At 40.0% G+C, this 19,150-nt stretch overlaps 1 protein-coding gene across 1 annotated transcript in view; it reads left to right on the forward strand.

Annotated features, from left to right (window-relative positions):
* Positions 1–2,618: 2,618 nt before the first annotated feature.
* The window catches only part of LOC142391781 (transmembrane protein 163a-like), a 57,884-nt gene continuing 41,352 nt past the window's right edge, over positions 2,619–19,150 (forward strand). Inside the window, 3 exon segments of the mRNA XM_075477842.1 lie at positions 2,619–2,888; positions 2,891–3,100; positions 5,994–6,113. Of these exon segments, the coding sequence (XP_075333957.1) occupies positions 2,660–2,888; positions 2,891–3,100; positions 5,994–6,113 (559 nt within the window). The 5' untranslated portion in view covers positions 2,619–2,659.

Below are 19,150 nucleotides of genomic sequence, written 5' to 3' on the forward strand. Positions count from 1 at the left end.
AGTTCTTTCTTACATTAAATAGCGTAGGACCAGGACATTAAACATAAATAATTACGATAAAATGATAAAGTGCTCTGGATTCACAAATTGGGACATGTAAAACAGAAAACCATCAGTCCAAATATTTCCCCATTTGAAATAAACAAAGCTAGGCCAGTGGGATACAGATCTTCATGACTTCTGGCTGGAATAATGGTTGTGTACTTCAGTTATTATTCCATATTATCCTGGACGAACAGGCCTTACACACTGAGGTTTTTCTGGGGTCCAGAGATGGTAAACACACCAGCGGTTCATGTCCATGTAGAAAATTTGAAAAGAGATTTGTTTTTGAGTCTATTATGCAAGATAATGCACCTTTGTGGGGAGAAATTATGTTTATAAATCATCAACTAAAGAAGCTAAAGTTGTCTTTACTGTAAAATTACATGGAAGTGCATATCGGAGGCCTCCAGTTTTAGTAGAAATACTGCTGTTTCTCCTGTACCTCATCATAAATGAATTACAATAATCCAGATGTGTTATATCGTATCTTAGCCCTTTATGTATTTACATGATATTTTCCTCAACTATAGAATATAGACCAGAGTTGAAGGGCTGAATTTAAAGGTTGAAATGCCCAGATTAGCCACAGGGGGTCACACGCGGGCTTTGGGCTCCTTTTAATTACTTTAATATTGCTAGAAAAAACCAACTGGGCGTTGCTTTTTTTAGACTCTTATGACACATGCGGCAGATTTTTATTTTATTTTCCTTTAGCCAGTCGTAAAATTCCACAAATGCCCCTTCCAGAGAGATGTAGGCTATAGTTCATGGGATCTAAATAAGTTAAATATCTCCCTATTTGCATACTTTAGTTTCAGATAAACCTCCAGTTTCTTTGTTTTTTTATTATATAAAGGGCAGGAATGTATATTTAAATGTTTAGTGGTACAACTCCTGCATTACTCCGCATCTCCCACTGAAGGGAAGCAGAGACCAAGAACGGAGCTAATGCTCAGTGTTTTGTCCCGAGTTTTATTCTAACTTTGGAGCTTAATGTTACTGAAAGTGATATTAAAATGAAAAACATTTGTTTTAATCATGAAGAATCTGCTTTTTATTTCTGTATTTCTTCCGGTAATGAGCTTTGTTTGCCAGATATGTGAAAGATAAGCACAAACAAAACAAAACACGAGAAAATAACACGCTAAGTAACGTCAGTTTCCGTTCCCGTCTCATAGCAACCATCTCCAGGGGTTTGGTGTTTGCGCGCGCCACGGGAGGAAATCTAAACTCAAATTAAACAGACTTTATGAATGAGATTGATTGTGACCTATTTCTATCTGCAAAGCTCCGCCGGCTCGCTCAGTCATAACGAGACAGATGTTTTCCTCGCGGAGAGCGCAGCGCGCGCGCGGCGCAGCAGCCGCGGCGGAAGCTGTAGCGCGAGGAGAAGTCTCGTGAACTCCACCGACATCGGTAATTAGAGACCAGGTGTGGCTTTTTCCACGACTCCGCGATTTCTTCTCGCTTTCTTTCTCCTCCAGACTGAGCGACATCTTTTTTGTCAGGTTTGTCAAGTTGTAGAAATATAACTTCCGGTCATATCTGCTCAATAAAAATGTATACATTTTAACTCAACAGTAGGTTATTTAGCCTAATTGATTTGTTAGCTGAAGTGAAAGTCTAAGAACAGGATTAGAAAAGTATTGCACATTTTTTTGTGCTCAGAAGTTTATTTACAGACATATTGTGTGTTTATTTCGAGAGAGAAAACGTTATTTTACCATCACACAGCTGGAAATTATGAAGCGTAATAAGCAGTATTTTGATGTTACTACGGGGATTATTTGCTTTATAACATGTTTGAATGGGGAGTTCACTTTAAATGTTGTGGAGTTATTGGCTGGCGAACTGTCCAGGTATTAAATGAATAAAAAAATACAGGAAACAGGGCATTAATGATGCGTTCCAGTTGAACTTAGAAGTCAAAATTTCCGAGATCCCAGTCGGAAAAAAATCACCTGGAATGTCCCCGAAGTCGGATTTCTGACTCAAAAATGGGAAGAACCACACCAAACCACACGTAAATGACCCACAAATGGTAAATGGTCCACTTCTATATCGACGTTTTAACATTTTTTAGGGTCAACATGTGTTTCTCAGTCACACAGACACAGTCGTAGAAAAATACTTTATTCATCCCCCAATGGGGGAAATTCAAATTCAAGTAGCTCAAAAAATATATAAATATTTACAATGATTGTATATTAACCACAACAACAATAATACAAATTCTAGTAAAAAATACTACTACTGACTAATAATAATAATAAATGACTAAATAAAAAAATAAATCAATTTGAGAAGAACTCAGCAGTCACTGTTAAAAAGCCTGTTAAAAATATATGCAGTCTATAATCACACACTGATGAACATATGGGGGCACTTCTGCCCAAGGACGCAGCACAACGAACTGACACAGTTTAGAAATTAGTTTACCTGCTGATTATTACTTTTTTTTCGTCTCAAATGATCAGTCACGGACACATTCTGTCCAGCCTCTGTCAGATAACGAGTTCCTGTGGTGTTACATGAGCAAAATTCAGCGTATTGGGTTGTTGTTGCTGTTAATATGCATTTTTTTAGTGCGTGTATTTGTATCTGTGCAAAACTAATGAAGAAAACCACGCTGTTGAAACCTGGCCTTTATTCTGAAGTGTACACTCCCAATTTCCGGTATCGTCTCAGTTACAGTGTGCAATTTAGCGCAGCTGGACCTGAGAATCAGCGAGGAATCTCCCTCCTTCCCCCTGTGTCTGCGGGTCTCTGCCAGTGTGAAAGGCTGCACCTCTCACCCAGGTGGGACATTTTTGGAGCGCCTCCCTGGAACCGCATCCCGCCTCCGAGAAGATGACAGACCCGTCCCCGCCAGACTCCTCCGCCGTCCCGGAGCAGGCTGTTGGCGTGGACCCCGCGGCGGTGAACGGGCAGTGCGAGCAGGCGGAGTCCCAGCAGCAGCAGCAGCAGCAGCAGCAGGAGCCCCGCGCAGAAAGTCACGGAGTGGGCTTCAAGATGGACCAGGAGATGAAGATATCAGACAGCATAGACGACCGAGGTAAGTGGTGCCCAACATGCGTTGTCGGATTCATGTGCCAGCAGGCGGGGTGCACGCGGAGCAGAATAATGTTTGTTTACAACGCAGGAAATCGGTCTTAATTAGTGTTTATGCTGCCAGAAAATCAAACTTTGCACACCTCAAACCTAATTTATGAGGAAAATAACTGCAGAGTGAAAGCTTAATTTTATAATCAATGTTATAAATTATTCAATTACCTGATACAGAGGATGCAGACCTAAATTCTGTTAAGATATGACAGGATTTCCTTTACTAACTTTTTAGATATAACTGAGAGGAAACTCCATTTCCTTTCTTGCCCTTTTTCAACGTTTAAGTCACCAGATTTTGACCTAAAATATAACTGATTATGAAGAATAATGCCAATAGATAGATAGATAGATAGATAGATAGATAGATAGATAGATAGACTGAAAAAACAACTCATAAGATTTACTTAAAAAACTCTTTGTAAGTATTTGCACTCAGATGATTTAAGTAATATTTAATGCTGCAATATCAAGTAACACTCACTTGCCAGTATCAAGTAAATTTTACTTAACATAAAACATAACAGTTTTGAAGATATTAAGTAACATTTACTTAATTACATCTAAGTTTTAAGTTATATTTGTTTAAACAAATTAATTAAAGTCTACTTGTTTTTCATAGGCAGGAACATCATTTTACTCAAAATTTTAAGTCAATTTTATATATCTGTAGTATTTGCTGTTATGAAGTAACTTAGTAGATTTTAACGATACACTTTCAGAGTAAAGTTTCTATTTCTACTATTAAACATTTAAATTGTATGAGGAAACCTAAGTAAAACTTACTCTTTCCCCATAATTCATGTATTACGTTAATAAAATGTTTAATTTTACTTAAGAAGCGCGAGTTCTTACTGAATCTGAAAAATACAAGGCAGAAATTATGACAGTTACTCTAATAGAGTTTACTTCACCAAAAAGTCACTTTTTTCAGTGTAGATAGATACTTTATTGATCCCGAAGGAAATTCTAGCATCCCGTAGCAAGACATAATTAAGCAATAAAAATGTTTATACAATTATAAACACTTTAAAAAACAATCTAAGAATTTAAAAAACAATTTTAAAAAACAGTTTAAAAACATAAAGTGACCAGTGAAGTAAGACGAAAGTGAATAATATGAATAGCAGCCTTGTCCATGCATGTGTCAGAAACCATCCGCTCCTCAAACACTGCAAAAGAAAAGCACTCTTAATATGAAGTACAGCAGCAACCGTCCGGGAGCATGTAGCAGGATTTACTGGAGATTAGTCAGAGTTACGTAGAAAATAATCACTGCAAACTCAACTCAAAATGAGTGCTGTGAGGTTCATTTTGTGTTTTGTGGGTAATTAGACGGTAATTTGCCTGCTCATAAGGTGATATAATGTGTTGGTGTTCACAGCTTGTTCCCCTGACTGTTCATAAACCAGCAAAGTAATGACGTGTTTCCAGAAATGTCTTGTGTAATATTGTTATGAATTTTCTTTCCAAGCAGCCAGACTTTCTTGTAACCTTTTAACTGATCTAGATTAATAGTTCTCCAGACTTTCTGAAGGTCTTTCAAAGTTTTTCTTTGGACATTTTCTGCATTTTCACTCATTTTGAAGGACAAAAAAGGCACCAAACTCAAGGAATGAACCAGTGTTGTGTCGACACAGAACAAACAGATTATTTCTTTAGTTTCCTCTCTGTAAAACAGCAAAGATAACACAGTCTGACAGACAGAAAACAGGATTTCTGCAGCAACAAGGGGATTCCCAAAGAGCTGTCAGCTGAAAACTTGGCATATCTCAGCATGGTGTGCAGTGTGTCCTTAAAACATTTGAGGAAACTGGACCAGTGGAGGACAGAAGAAGAAGTGTCAGGCCTAAAGAACTATCTACAGCAGATGAACAGGATCTGAAAGTGATGTCCTTAAGAAAGAGGAAAAACTCCAGCAAAGACCTGACACAGGAGCTGAGAGATGCATCTGGACCTTCAGCTGATCCATCTGCTGTTGGCCCAAGCCTCATCAGAAATGGGCTCCATGGAAGGGTGGCTGTCAGGAAGCCGTTCTTAAGGAAGGGAAACAGGGAGAAAAGGCTGAGCTGTGCCAAAGGACACAAGAAGTGGGCTGAAAATCAGTGGCAGCAGGTCTGATGGAGGGATGAATCCTCCCCAGAGCCCGGAGCTCAACATTACTGAAGCAGTGTGGGGTCATGTTGGCAGAGAACGGAACAAAAGGCAGCCCACATCCAAAGAAGAGCTTTGGGATGTCCTTCAAGAAGCCTGGAGAACTATTCCTGAAGACTCCTTAAAGAAAGGACAGAAAGCTGGTCTGAGAGGGTTCAGGCTGAGTTGGAGGAGAAAGGAGCTCAGAGCAGATATTCACTTTAAAACTCTGTTGTTTACGTTTTATTTTGTATTTACATTTATGTTTGCACATGTTTCAATAAATCACCGCATCTATTTCCTCTTTTTCTGGTAATATATAGAGAAACGAGGACTGGCTGTGTTGTATTTTGGTAATTTTTCTAAGTTTTGTCGCTGCTGTGGCCTTTTGTAAAGAAGCTCAGACCACATATTCACTTTAAAACTGTACAAACTGTTTTACCTTATATGCTGTATTTACATTGCTTGTTGTTTTTCTGGTAATTCATATAGACATGAGGCGTGTCTGCAGACTGTACATATTATAAAGCAGAGTTACAGCATCTCAGGTTCTCCAGCACACAGACAGTTTTACTCTGTTTTCCTGTATTGTTCTTTGTGGAATTATGATTAAAAAGGGAATGAAAATTAAGTTAAACTGCCCCATCTCTGCACTCTGCCCTCCCCGAGTTCTGCTCACACATTCTGGGTGTCTGTGATGTTGTCTGCAGGCCTTCTGGAGAGCAGCATGCGCCTGAAGCCTCACGAAGCGCAGAGCTACCGCAAGAAAGCCCTGTGGGTGTCCTGGGTGTCCATCATGATCACCATCGTCCTGGCCATCGCTGCTTTCAGTGAGTCCCTCCTCCATTTCCTACTTTAGGTTTAAAGACATCAGCTGTTTGACCCTTCTGTTGGACGACAGCTTTGTTTGTTTGTTTCTTTGTCTTGTTTTTTTTAAACATATGTTTATTGCACATTTTGTTAATTTACAAACGGTGAACAACATAGAACAAGAAGGTACATATAAGAAAAAAAAGCAACGATAATAACAGCAATAATAATTATTAAAATAAAATTAATAAATAAATAACTGAAAATTAAAAAAAAAAAAAAAAATAATAATAATAATAATAAATAATAAAAAATACGTTTTTAACCACAAAACAAAATTTCATTTATTGTGTAAGAATCATGGTGGTAAAAAGATAAATAAATGAAAAATATGTTAATAAATAAATGCGTATATCTATATATACACACACATATGTAAAGGTCTAAATGTGTAAACTAAATCAAGATAGTATGAAAAGATGGATAAATCTTCTTTCCAGCCATCTACTTCAATATCATTTTTCTCAAGGAAATTACAGAAAACCTTCCAGATTTTTCCAAAATTTGTCAAGCTTATTTTTATGGTGTAGCTCATCTTTTCTAACGCCAAGTAAAACATCAAAGTAGTACAAGGTTTATCCCTTTTCCATGAGCAGGCTAAACATCTTTTAGCTTCCAGAAAAAAAATATTGAGTAAGGATTTTTCATTTTTGGAGGTCACAAAGTTGTCCGGGTGAATATTTAGCAAACATAACTTTGGTTTGAGAGGTACTTTTCTCCAAAAAGAGACTTCCTTATACTTCACTTAATTATAAAACAGGAATATTTTTGTATTGAAGGATGCAGAGTTGAGCCTCACTGGCTGCATTTAGCTTCTTTTCTTGTGGAGGAAAAACAAACACAAGCAGCTGTTTTAGATACAAATGCTCATCTTGGGTTCAGAGAAATGGAAGCTCACTGTCTATCTGGTAAAACTTCCTTCCTTAGACTCTAATTTGAAGTAAAATTGTCCCTATTGACTATTTAACTGGAGTTTCATCGTGTCTGGGCTTCGTTAAAATTGACTTTTAAGGTTAATTTTGAGAATTCGATGTTTCTGAGATGACTTTTGCCGCCTGAGAGTGAAACTTCCTTTGATGGCAGCGTGCATGTTACTGTTTATCAGATGCTTCTTCTTCCTCTTTAGCATTAAATGCAGATTAGTGTTGGACAGGAGCGCACGCTTTGCTGCAGTCTATCACCTCGCTTGTAGAAGTGTGGCAATCTGAGAGTTTCCTGTAATACTGAGGACCTTTTTTCTTGTGTGCAGCGTCCTCATTACTCAAGTTTGTCACATTTCTGGAGTCTTGCTTTCTCTCCCTCATAAATGAAACATGGCGCTGCTCCCAGATCAGCTGCAGACAGACAGGAGAAGAAGAAGTAGAGGTGAATGAGGTCAGCACAGCACCAGTGATATCAGTAAACAGTCATCTGACCTGCACCGTCACACACATACAGTCGTTTTCTTTGATCATGAAGAAAAACCAAAACCACAGACTGGAAGATGACTTGTTGGCTTATTTGGCTCGTGATCAGTGAGTCCAAATAAGGCCGATTTAAAGGTCAAAGGATTTTATGGGGAATCTGTGCACTTCTTCTATATTCAGCCTGTGTTGTTTCAGACGTTTCCATCTACTTCCTGCTTTGGTTAGGAAACCCTCTGCGTGTCACTCGTGTTTCATACATTCCTCAGTCAAAGACTTTCATTCATAGCAAATTGGAGAATCCGTTCTCCGTAATTCTGTTGCAGATGTTCTGTGAGGAAAAAATGTACAGACCCGTGAGTTGCTTTAAAGGGATAGTTCGCCTCTTTTGACATGAAGCTGTATGACATCCCATATTAGCAACATCATTTATGAACATTTTCTTACCCCCTGCTGCGTCCTGTGAGCCGAGTTCCAGCCTCGTTTTGGTGTTGATGAAGGTAGTCCAGCTAGTTGGCTGGGGTTTAAAAAATAAAGAGTTTTGCTTCTCAAAACAATATGCGTTCAAAAGAGTAATACATTTGCATCACAAAATCGTTAGCCAGAAAAAGTCAGACCTCACAATCGCTTGGCCCTATTTTCTCTCCCTTCTTATCACTGCGTGCTGTGCAGACCGAGCAGCAAACACCGTAACAGGCGCGGCAACAGGCAGTGATACGATATGGTCTGACTTTTTCCTGGAGAACGATTTTGTGATGCAAATGTATTACTCTTTTGAACGCATATTGTTTTGAGAAGCAAAACGCTTTATTTTTTAAGCCCCAGCCAACTAGCTGGACTACCTTCATCAACACCAAAACGAGGCTGGAACTCGGCTCACAGGACCCAGCAGGGGGTAAGAAAATGTTCATAAATGATGTTGCTAATATGGGATGTCATACAGCTTCATGTCAAAAGAGGCGAACTATCCCTTTAAGGTTGCTGGATGAGCGTTGGATTCTTTTCTCTTGGAACATTGAGTGCAGCAGCACGATAGCCATCATGTTCGGCTCTGTGTGGGTTCTCTGTGAGCTAATGCTGGTATTATGCTGGCTTTGTCCTTAATATTCTATATCACAGCTGATTAATAGATTACAGTTGATCACATTATACAGCAGCATGGATTAGATCCACTGTTGTTTTGTTATTGCCTTGGAGGCCGATTCTGTTCCTGTGCGACTGCTCGTGTAGAGAAAATCAACATTTATGAGTAAACAATCCACCGCTCCTGTTGCATGATTGATCCTTAAACTGACTAAAACTCCCACAATGTTTGTGGACACAGAAGGAGTGCACTCAGTATTAAGTTCACTCTCATTAAGGAGAAAACACGCGCCGTGTGTGTGAATATTATCATTTGCACATAAATATAGCTGCGGGGTTCAGAAAAAGTATTGATAATGGGCGTGTTTGCTGATATGCTAATTAGCCACGTGCTGATTGCGCCACATTGGGTGCAGCTGTGGTGGCTGACGTCAAACAGCAGAGATCAGGTTAATCACCCAGTACAGATTAATTATTTAAATTTATAAGAACTTTTTAATATTTACAAAATACTGCTGTTAGCGACCTGATGTTTTTAGCAAACTTTCTGTGAAATAAACGTATTAAGTTTTTGTTCAGTTTCTGGTGTTTTTATGCTGTTATATTGTTCTGCAGGTTGTCCTGTGGAAAGGATTCATTCATTGTATGACTTTTAATCACAATTACTTGAGTTAAGTGTGACGATATCTGCATCATCTTGATTACAACCCAAGACAAACATTATTAAATCACCTCACTTGGAGGATGTTCATTCATCTTTCATATTTTGGGACTGAATGAATGAATGAATGAACACGCAGATGTAACATAAAACAGTTAATTTTCTATGAGCTGAACATTCTGGCTTTGTGAAACATACCTAAAAGGGTTCAGATCAAGTATAGGAAACAATTATGGATCATGAATTTAAAGAAATAATCTTCTGGCTTTTATGACAGCTTGAATTCTTTGAGGACTTTACTGATGGATGGAGCCTCGTCATGTCTCAACTTCCACCATGAACTTTGAACTCAGATTGAGATCCAGACTGTTTTCTGTTCATGTCGTTGAGAAAAGTCTGAACTCTCTCTGCTCTGTGATGTATCATTATCCTGAAAAATGAGCTCAGCATCATCAAACCTCCTTCTGACTGATGAAATTTAAACATAAAGTGTGTAAAACATCAGAGTCCAGCTGAACATCTCCAGCAGAGGTAATGGCTGCCATCTCCTCTGGTCCTTTACCTGCCATCAGCCCCATATCCCCAGTGATGGTGGAAATGTGCTGGTTTCCTTCAGCCAGTCATCTTTCTATGTTTCATTGGACCAAACTAAAGCTCCAGCACCGTCTCCTTGGTGATTCATCTCTGAACATCACTTCCATCCAACCATCCACAGTCCACGGCTGCTTCTCTTCAATTGCACGTGCACGAGGATAGTAGATTTGCATACTCCACGCCCAAAATTATACCATATAAGGCTGTGCTTCCTCGCTCCTGTGCCAGGAAGTGCTGAGTCATGACAATGGCATCAAGAAGCAAAAAGAACAACTTTACGGGCTCTGAGACTGAAGTTCTGCTTTCAGAGATCCAAAAAGGAAAATCTGTCCTTTTTAGCAGAGTCAGCAGTGGAATTACGGGACCTGCTAAAGCGAAGAAATTGGAAGCAATTAGGAGTGTTGTTTATTGTCACCTGTAGTTCGTAATGTCACCGAAATAAAAAAGAAATGGTTTGATATGAGAATGGCTTTAAAGAAAAAAAGACGTCTCGCCATGTCCAGGCGCTCGATGACTGCAACTAAAGCCGTGCAATCAGTTGTTGCCTCATCATGATGGCACTTTGATGGGGCGGTCCATGAGGGGGGTCTCCTGGCACCACACCTTCTGGTCTGCCTGGGCCGGTTCAGGTGGAGACCCTCGTTCATGGCAATATTGTGCAAACCTGGCATGCCTTCTCTGAAGGTTGCAGTGTCACATTGAAAAAATATGGCAGCCGCTCATAAATTTTGTGTAAGAGTTTCTCATTTACTGAGTTAGTTTCATTCAGAGGTCTCATTAAAGGGATTCCTCCTGCCGCTCCCTGATGTGCGTCGCCATCCCTTGTCTTTCAGGAAACCCGGACACTGGCACCTTCTTTAACTGAAAACTCATTTACGTATTTAAACTAGATATATTCCATCATTTTTACCAGCGATTGTAACAGAGATGCCATATTTCTGCACTGTTGTCTGACTCATCGATCGATTTTACGTCCTATTGTTGACTTAATTATGTTGTGTGGAGGCTCTGTGGATTATCATCTTATTAGGTTCATCTATCATGGAGAGATTATAAATCACAGTTTTTCAATTAACTGTCATAATGGTGACATTTGGAGTCTGTTGGCTGGTGTTCATAAAGATTTGTTAGTTAGTTTAGTTGCTGTCAGATTGCCTGGATGTGTTGTTAGCTGAGCTACTTCTGGTGTGTTGATGTTATTTCATGTAATTTGATGCTTGTGTGAATGACTTTATTATCAAATTGACTGCACCTTACGTTTATTATTGCCACAAACATGACTGATTTATAAGACAGTGATGTCCTGATGAATAATTTATAATCTGTCTTACTGAAAGAAAAGATCCACTTGTAGAGAATGCTTTGGCTCTTGCTGAGAGTTCAATGAGAAAATCAATAAAACTGGCGAGTCTGAAGGCTAAATGCAAAGCAAGAGTCAAGGAAAAATGAGTGCAGAGTAAATAGAAGGAGCACGGAGCACTACGTGAAGATTTAAACCACTTTATTTTACATTTTTCTCACTTTTCAGTCTTAAAAGGGTCACTTTTTCTGTTTCTCTGTGTTTTTATAGCCCTTTTGTGCACATAAAAGGTCTCCAGAGTAATAAAACCAGAGCTTCATTGGCAGGAGTTACTTTATCCCACAGAAAACACCAGAACTTCCTCATCAGTCATCCAGTTTGTAGTCGAGGGCCTTCATTTATCAGCCATGCTTATGCGCAGATGTGTGCAGAATGCGTGTAAAACTAGGATTGAGTGTGAATATAAACACAGCGGCAAAGAGAAGCCACTACCATCCACTTATGATCTTTATTTTAACTCAAATTAGAAATAGCTCAGAAACAGACATGTAGTCTTTTAAAAGGCGTTAATCTGTTTTAGGTCGGTTTCTGAGCAGATACCTCGTTTCTAAAGAGATCCTGTTAGATTTACCAGGTATGATGGGACTGATGTTCTGTTAGTATCGAGTTATGAGGGTTTGGGGTCAAAGTTGAACCAAACGATCCCGCCTCGTGTGTGCTTAACAAACGCTGCCGTCGTCCCTCGACTGATTCCAGGACACTGGCTTCACTGAGCTGGATTATGTCATCCATGTTGGATGCTGTCATTCCCTCTGGGCTCAAAATACATTCAGTTGCTCTTGGACAAATTAAAAACAAGCCAAAATCAAACAGAAAACAGCTGTATCTCCAGTAACTCTGGCAGTGTTTGTGCCAAAAGGTTTAAGTTGTAGATAAGTCTCGTCTGTGTGCCATGACACGTTATTTGGTATTAAGTTTGAACCGTTTCTGGATTATTTCTGATTGAGACGTCTTCTCTGAGCAATAAATTGCTCACGTCCCTTTCTCTATAAAATATATTGAGTAATAACTAGGGATGTCCCGATCAGGTTTTTCTGCCTCCGGGTCATATGATTTTGAGTATCTGCCGACACAGAGTCCCGATCCGATACTTCTACAGAACATTAAAAAAATGAAGAAAAGTGAAGAAACAGATCCAGGATGTCCCTGATTTTTTAAAATTTATTTACTTATTTTATCATTTAACTAATTTAATTAGTTTTATCGTTTGAAGTGTTTATTAGTTTTATTAATTTAATCATTTAATTAATCAAGTAATAAACAAATTCTTCACATTGTAGTTTAGTGCAACAATGACTAATGTAAAAAAGAGCAGCAGCTCAACTTGAAATACCTGCAGGCATGTCAACAAATAAGCAAATAAAAGTGCCCCAGTGTTATAAAGTAAGGCCATTAATGTGCTTTAACTGCAGTCCTAATTCTTACTCTCCTCCTCTGGCTTCACAAAAGGAAATGTATGTTTTTCTTGAGGAAAACCAACATCTCTACCTTGTCAGGTTTCAGCCTGTTCCTGTTCTCATCAAGGATGTTAGCCATGTCCTCGCCACCTCCTGAAATCCCAAGTTTGCATATCTCACAGTTTGCAATCGCAACGTTTTTGTCGTCCACTTTAAAATACCTCCACACCGCGGACATTCGGCCCCCAGCTTCAAGCTGCTGCCTGCGGCATGCAGCAAAGTGACATCATGCCGCATGTTTCTGTGTGGAGTTGAGACCATAGACATAAAATTTGGGGAGTTATGATTATTGTAGTTGGGGATAAACACCTTCCTCAGTAGAAATAAATTTAATGTGGAGGCATTGGAGACCCATCCAAGATGGCGGCCGCGCTGACACGTCAGCTCCAACAGGCAGCGTTAGTCTATGAGGCATCTGCGTATATTATGTCTGTGGTTGAGACGGTCTGACTCTGTACAACAACATAACAGGAAATACTAAGCTGTTATTTTTCCCATTTGTTTTGAAATATTATAGTTCTGATAAAAATAAATAATGAGAATAAATATACATATATAGATAGGCTACACATCCAATCCCTGATCGGGATGTAACGTCCGATTTCGATCGAGTCTGAAACCATGTGACTGGGCTAAGTTGGGCTTCAGTATAAGTAATGTTTATGTTGCCACATGCATGAATTTGCGACATAGAAAAGTACCGCATTTTCCAGACTATAAGTCGCATTTATTTAGAATCTATTACACAAAATCCAAGACCAAGAACAGACCTCGTCCATGTTGATAAAAAGATCCGGTGACACGTTGTGTTCAGTGGTCAGTGTGTCCGTGCTCTGGTAGAGAGGCGGCTGCGTTGCATGAAGCGGAAACACCAAGAAGACCCGCCTGCAAAGTCATTTATATTCATCTCCTTGGCAACGACCAGGGCGTGGAGACGTAAACGCACCGCTGACGAGCCTCTCCTGGCAGTACGTTATTAAAGCACCCACCTGTGGACTCGTTCCTTCAGCTCCGGCCATCTTGCTTTCAGCCCCCGATTATCTTTCTTTGTTTTCTTCATTGCAGTAACATTAATATCTGCTTTTCGCCAGTTTCACACACGTTACTCACTTCCTCCAAACTTTGTTTCTGCTGCATATTTCACTACCTGCAGTTAATGTTTCAGCTCATTTCTTCAGTGGAACAGGAGCAGCACATAGTTGTCACAAGTAGGGATGTAACGATACACTCAACTCACGATTCGATACGGTTCACGATTCTTTGTTCACGATAAGATTTTCTCATGATTTATTTATTTTTTCTTAATCAAAATGAGCTCCAGACAAATTATGACCAAATGAAATGATCTTTTATTGGTAGGAAACTTACAGAAACTCTGTAAAACAGTTTGTGTCATTTGCTTAATACCCATCGAGTGGTAAGTTTGGCTGCAAATATTTTATAATGCAATGTCAGTAGATCAGTGAGCAGACGGGGTCTCAGAGGAACATTAAGGCATGAACACTTAAATCTGCATGATATGGGCTCCCTTGTGTCACGTTTGGTGTGTGGTGCGTGGCGTGGAGAAGGTAGGACACGGATGCAGATATTTCCAAACAAACAAAAACTTGGTTTATTTCCAAGAAGAACAAACAAAAGGCGCGGCTGAGCCAGATTACAAAAACTAAACTATGAAAAAAACTTGGCAAAAAACACAAAAACATGACTATGATAAAACAAAATAACAAACTTAGCCTAGCTTAGCTTAGCTTAGCTTAATTTGGCAAGGAAGCATGAATGATGGTGAGGATCTGGCACTGATGTATGGGAAACCTGGAAGCGAAATACTGAGGGAGTGATTGAGTGCAGCTGAGGGGAAAAACACAGGGGACATGAGTGAAGGTGACGGCAGGCCAAGAGAAACCTAAAACATGGCAAAACTAAACACTAAACAGGAACTGAAAACATGACCAAAACTAACAGACATGACACCCTGTATGTAACAACCTCTGGTTAAAAGCTACACGGGCTACAAAGGGAATAGATGAAATTAGGGCTGGGCAACAATTCAAATTTTTAATCTAATTAATCACATGATTTCCCTGATTAATCACGATTAATCACATTTATACGCAAAATCCAAAAATGAATTCAAAAGTAGTGTATAGCTTTTAGCATTTAGTCTTATTTTAAATGTGCTGCCATATGAATGAAAGTGCCATAACATTTGTTGTGCAAACACACTTTTAACATCAGCATCTTTCTGTAGTTTTTATGTAGAAGCCTCGCTCCACTGTCTGTTTCCTTGAATGACTTGCTGCTATCAGTTGTGTTGAAACAAGTAAAACAGGCTTCACACAGAGACCGAGGAGCACCTGTAACGGTGATGTCCAACTTTAAAATGAAAATGGCCTTTAAAATATAAAAGTTCCGTTCCCTTCTCCATGTTTGGTGGTTCCGCAGAAGAAAGCAACAGACCTTTACAATAATAAAACCTGCGTTAATGCACTATAAAATATTTAACGGCGTTAAATAATTAACAAGTTAACGCAATAATAACAAGTTAACTCGCTCAGCCCTAGATGAAAATAATAGAACCATAAATATGGTGTAGGAATATAAAAGGAAAGCAACTAAAATGAGGTGTGAGGGCCTCTGTGTCGTCTCTACATGATGACGGAAGGGAAGCCACAGAGCTAACTCACCCTGTGAAACGTTAGCGTTACTCAAACATGACAAAGATCAGCTCAAACATGATATACAGACAAGTGTGGGTGGTGTATATTTTAGTTTTAGTTGGCAGGTGTGGGTTAACGTGTATCACAAAGACACCTCAGTGAGGAAACTGACATGTTCGTGGGACAATCCGCACCACTAATGTGGTTGAACTATTTCAGAGGAGTTAAACTGAGCAGCTGAAAACGTTTTTTGATCAAACAGAATCGCTGTGAAACTGATGGAAAGCTGTTGTCAGGGTTTGGTTTTAGGGGGCCGCAGTGTCGGCTCCAGCTCCCGTTTTGTTGTTGGTTAGTGCAGCTGCACTGAATGCATGAATAAAAATGTAATCCAGTCCTTCTCCGCTGCTTTAACGAGGATGTGCATGCTTTGCTGGAGCAGCACAGTGAGACAAACGCCTTCAGTCTGGAAGACAGAAAATCAGCAAAACAGACAATTAACCCAGAGAGCACAGGTGATGTTTTATCTTCTGTTCTCCTCGTGTCAAGATGTGACAAGGAGCGACTCGACTGTGCATACAGATGTGTGTGTTTGAGTTCCACCCCCGCTGACAGCCACCGAGGTTCCTCTGGAACCAATTAGCCATCACTGGGTTGAGCTTTGACGACCCCAAAGCTGCAGCAGATTCATTTAAACAAATTCCTCCTTTCTCCTCCTAATGAGGAGTGGAGGGCAGGAAAGATCTCCCGCTCAGATTTGTGACACCGTCTCTGTCCAAAAGAAATCCTAAAAACCAGAGATGGGACCAAGTCACACATGTGCAAGTCTCAAGTAATTTTTTCATCAAGCCAAGTCAAGTCCTGTAATAGGTCAAGTCAAGTCCTGTAATAGGTCAAGTCAAGTCCTGTAATAGGTCAAGTCAAGTCCTGTAATAGGTCAAGTCAAGTCCTGTAATAGGTCAAGTCAAGTCCTGTAATAGGTCAAGTCAAGTCCTGTAATAGGTCAAGTCAAGTCCTGTAATAGGTCAAGTCAAGTCGAGTCAAGTCAAAGTCAAGTCCTGTAATAGGTCAAGTCAAGTCGAGTCAAGTCAAAGTCAAGTCCTGTATTAGGTCAAGTCAAGTCGAGTCAAGTCAAGTCAAGTCAAGTCCTGTAATAGGTCAAGTCAAGTCGAGTCAAGTCAAGTCAAGTCCTGTAATAGGTCAAGTCAAGTCGAGTCAAGTCAAGTCAAGTCAAGTCCTGTAATAGGTCAAGTCAAGTCGAGTCAAGTCAAGTCAAGTCCTGTAATAGGTCAAGTCAAGTCGAGTCAAGTCAAGTCGAGTCAAGTCAAGTCAAGTCAAGTCAAGTCCTGTAATAGGTCAAGTCAAGTCGAGTCAAGTCAAGTCAAGTCCTGTAATAGGTCAAGTCAAGTCGAGTCAAGTCAAGTCAAGTCAAGTCCTGTAATAGGTCAAGTCAAGTCGAGTCAAGTCAAGTCAAGTCCTGTAATAGGTCAAGTCAAGTCGAGTCAAGTCAAGTCGAGTCAAGTCAAGTCAAGTCAAGTCAAGTCCTGTAATAGGTCAAGTCAAGTCGAGTCAAGTCAAGTCAAGTCCTGTAATAGGTCAAGTCAAGTCGAGTCAAGTCAAGTCAAGTCAAGTCCTGTAATAGGTCAAGTCAAGTCGAGTCAAGTCAAGTCAAGTCCTGTAATAGGTCAAGTCAAGTCGAGTCAAAGTCAAGTCCTGTAATAGGTCAAGTCAAGTCGAGTCAAGTCAAAGTCAAGTCCTGTAATAGGTCAAGTCAAAGACAAGTCCTGTAATAGGTCAAGTCAAGACAAGTCCTGTAATAGGTCAAGTCGAGTCAAGTCCTGTAATAGGTCAAGTCGAGTCAAGTCCTGTAATAGGTCAAGTCAAGTCGAGTCAAGTCAAAGTCAAGTCCTGTAATAGGTCAAGTCAAGTCGAGTCAAGTCAAAGTCAAGTCCTGTAATAGGTCAAGTCAAGTCGAGTCAAGTCAAAGTCAAGTCCTGTAATAGGTCAAGTCAAGTCGAGTCAAGTCAAAGACAAGTCCTGTAAAGGGTCAAGTCAAGTCGAGTCAAGTCAAAGTCAAGTCCTGTAATAGGTCAAGTCAAGTCGAGTCAAGTCAAGTCAAGTCAAGTCCTGTAATAGGTCAAGTCAAGTCGAGTCAAGTCAAGTCAAGTCAAGTCCTGTAATAGGTCAAGTCAAGTCGAGTCAAGTCAAGTCAAGTCCTGTAATAGATCAAGTCAAGTCGAGTCAAGTCAAAGTCAAGTCCTGTAATAGGTCAAGTCAAAGACAAGTCCTGTAATAGGTCAAGTCAAGTCAAGTCCTGTAATAGGTCAAGTCAAGTCAAGTCGAGTCAAAGTCAAGTCCTGTAATAGGTCAAGTCAAGTCGAGTCAAGTCAAAGTCAAGTCCTGTAATAGGTCAAGTCAAAGACAAGTCCTGTAATAGGTCAAGTCAAGACAAGTCCTGTAATAGGTCAAGTCGAGTCGAGTCCTGTAATAGGTCAAGTCAAGTCAAGTCCTGTAATAGGTCAAGTCAAGTCGAGTCAAGTCAAAGTCAAGTCCTGTAATAGGTCAAGTCAAGTCGAGTCAAGTCAAAGTCAAGTCCTGTAATAGGTCAAGTCAAGTCGAGTCAAGTCAAAGTCAAGTCCTGTAATAGGTCAAGTCAAGTCAAGTCAAGTCAAAGACAAGTCCTGTAAAAGGTCAAGTCAAGTCAAGTCAAAGTCAAGTCCTGTAATAGGTCAAGTCAAAGACAAGTCCTGTAATAGGTCAAGTCAAGACAAGTCCTGTAATAGGTCAAGTCGAGTCGAGTCCTGTAATAGGTCAAGTCAAGTCAAGTCCTGTAATAGGTCGAGTCAAGTCAAGTCCTGTAATAGGTCGAGTCAAGTCGAGTCAAGTCAAGTCAAGTCCTGTAATAGGTCAAGTCAAGTCGAGTCAAGTCAAAGACAAGTCCTGTAATAGGTCAAGTCAAGTCGAGTCAAGTCAAAGACAAGTCCTGTAATAGGTCAAGTCAAGTCGAGTCAAGTCAAAGTCAAGTCCTGTAATAGGTCAAGTCAAGTCGAGTCAAGTCAAAGTCAAGTCCTGTAATAGGTCAAGTCAAAGTCAAGTCCTGTAATAGGTCAAGTCAAGTCGAGTCAAGTCGAAGACAAGTCCTGTAATAGGTCAAGTCAAGTCGAGTCAAGTCAAAGTCAAGTCCTGTAATAGGTCAAGTCAAAGTCAAGTCCTGTAATAGGTCAAGTCAAAGTCAAGTCCTGTAATAGGTCAAGTCAAGTCGAGTCAAGTCAAAGTCAAGTCCTGTAATAGGTCAAGTCAAGTCCTGTAATAGGTCAAGTCAAGTCGAGTCAAGTCAAGTCAAGTCAAGTCAAGTCCTGTAATAGGTCAAGTCAAGTCGAGTCAAAGTCAAGTCTTGTAATAGGTCAAGTCAAGTCGAGTCAAGTCAAAGTCAAGTCCTGTAATAGGTCAAGTCAAGTCGAGTCAAGTCAAGTCAAGTCCTGTAATAGGTCAAGTCAAGTCGAGTCAAAGTCAAGTCCTGTAATAGGTCAAGTCAAGTCGAGTCAAGTCAAAGTCAAGTCCTGTAATAGGTCAAGTCAAGTCGAGTCAAGTCAAAGACAAGTCCTGTAAAAGGTCAAGTCAAGTCGAGTCAAGTCAAAGTCAAGTCCTGTAATAGGTCAAGTCAAAGTCAAGTCGAGTCAAGTCAAAGTCAAGTCCTGTAATAGTTCAAGTCAAGTCCTGTAATAGGTCAAGTCAAGTCAAAGTCAAGTCCCGTAATAGGTCAAGTCAAGTCCTGTAATAGGTCA

Source organism: Odontesthes bonariensis, chromosome 11, assembly GCF_027942865.1.
Source record: "Odontesthes bonariensis isolate fOdoBon6 chromosome 11, fOdoBon6.hap1, whole genome shotgun sequence".
NCBI lineage: Eukaryota > Metazoa > Chordata > Actinopteri > Atheriniformes > Atherinopsidae > Odontesthes > Odontesthes bonariensis.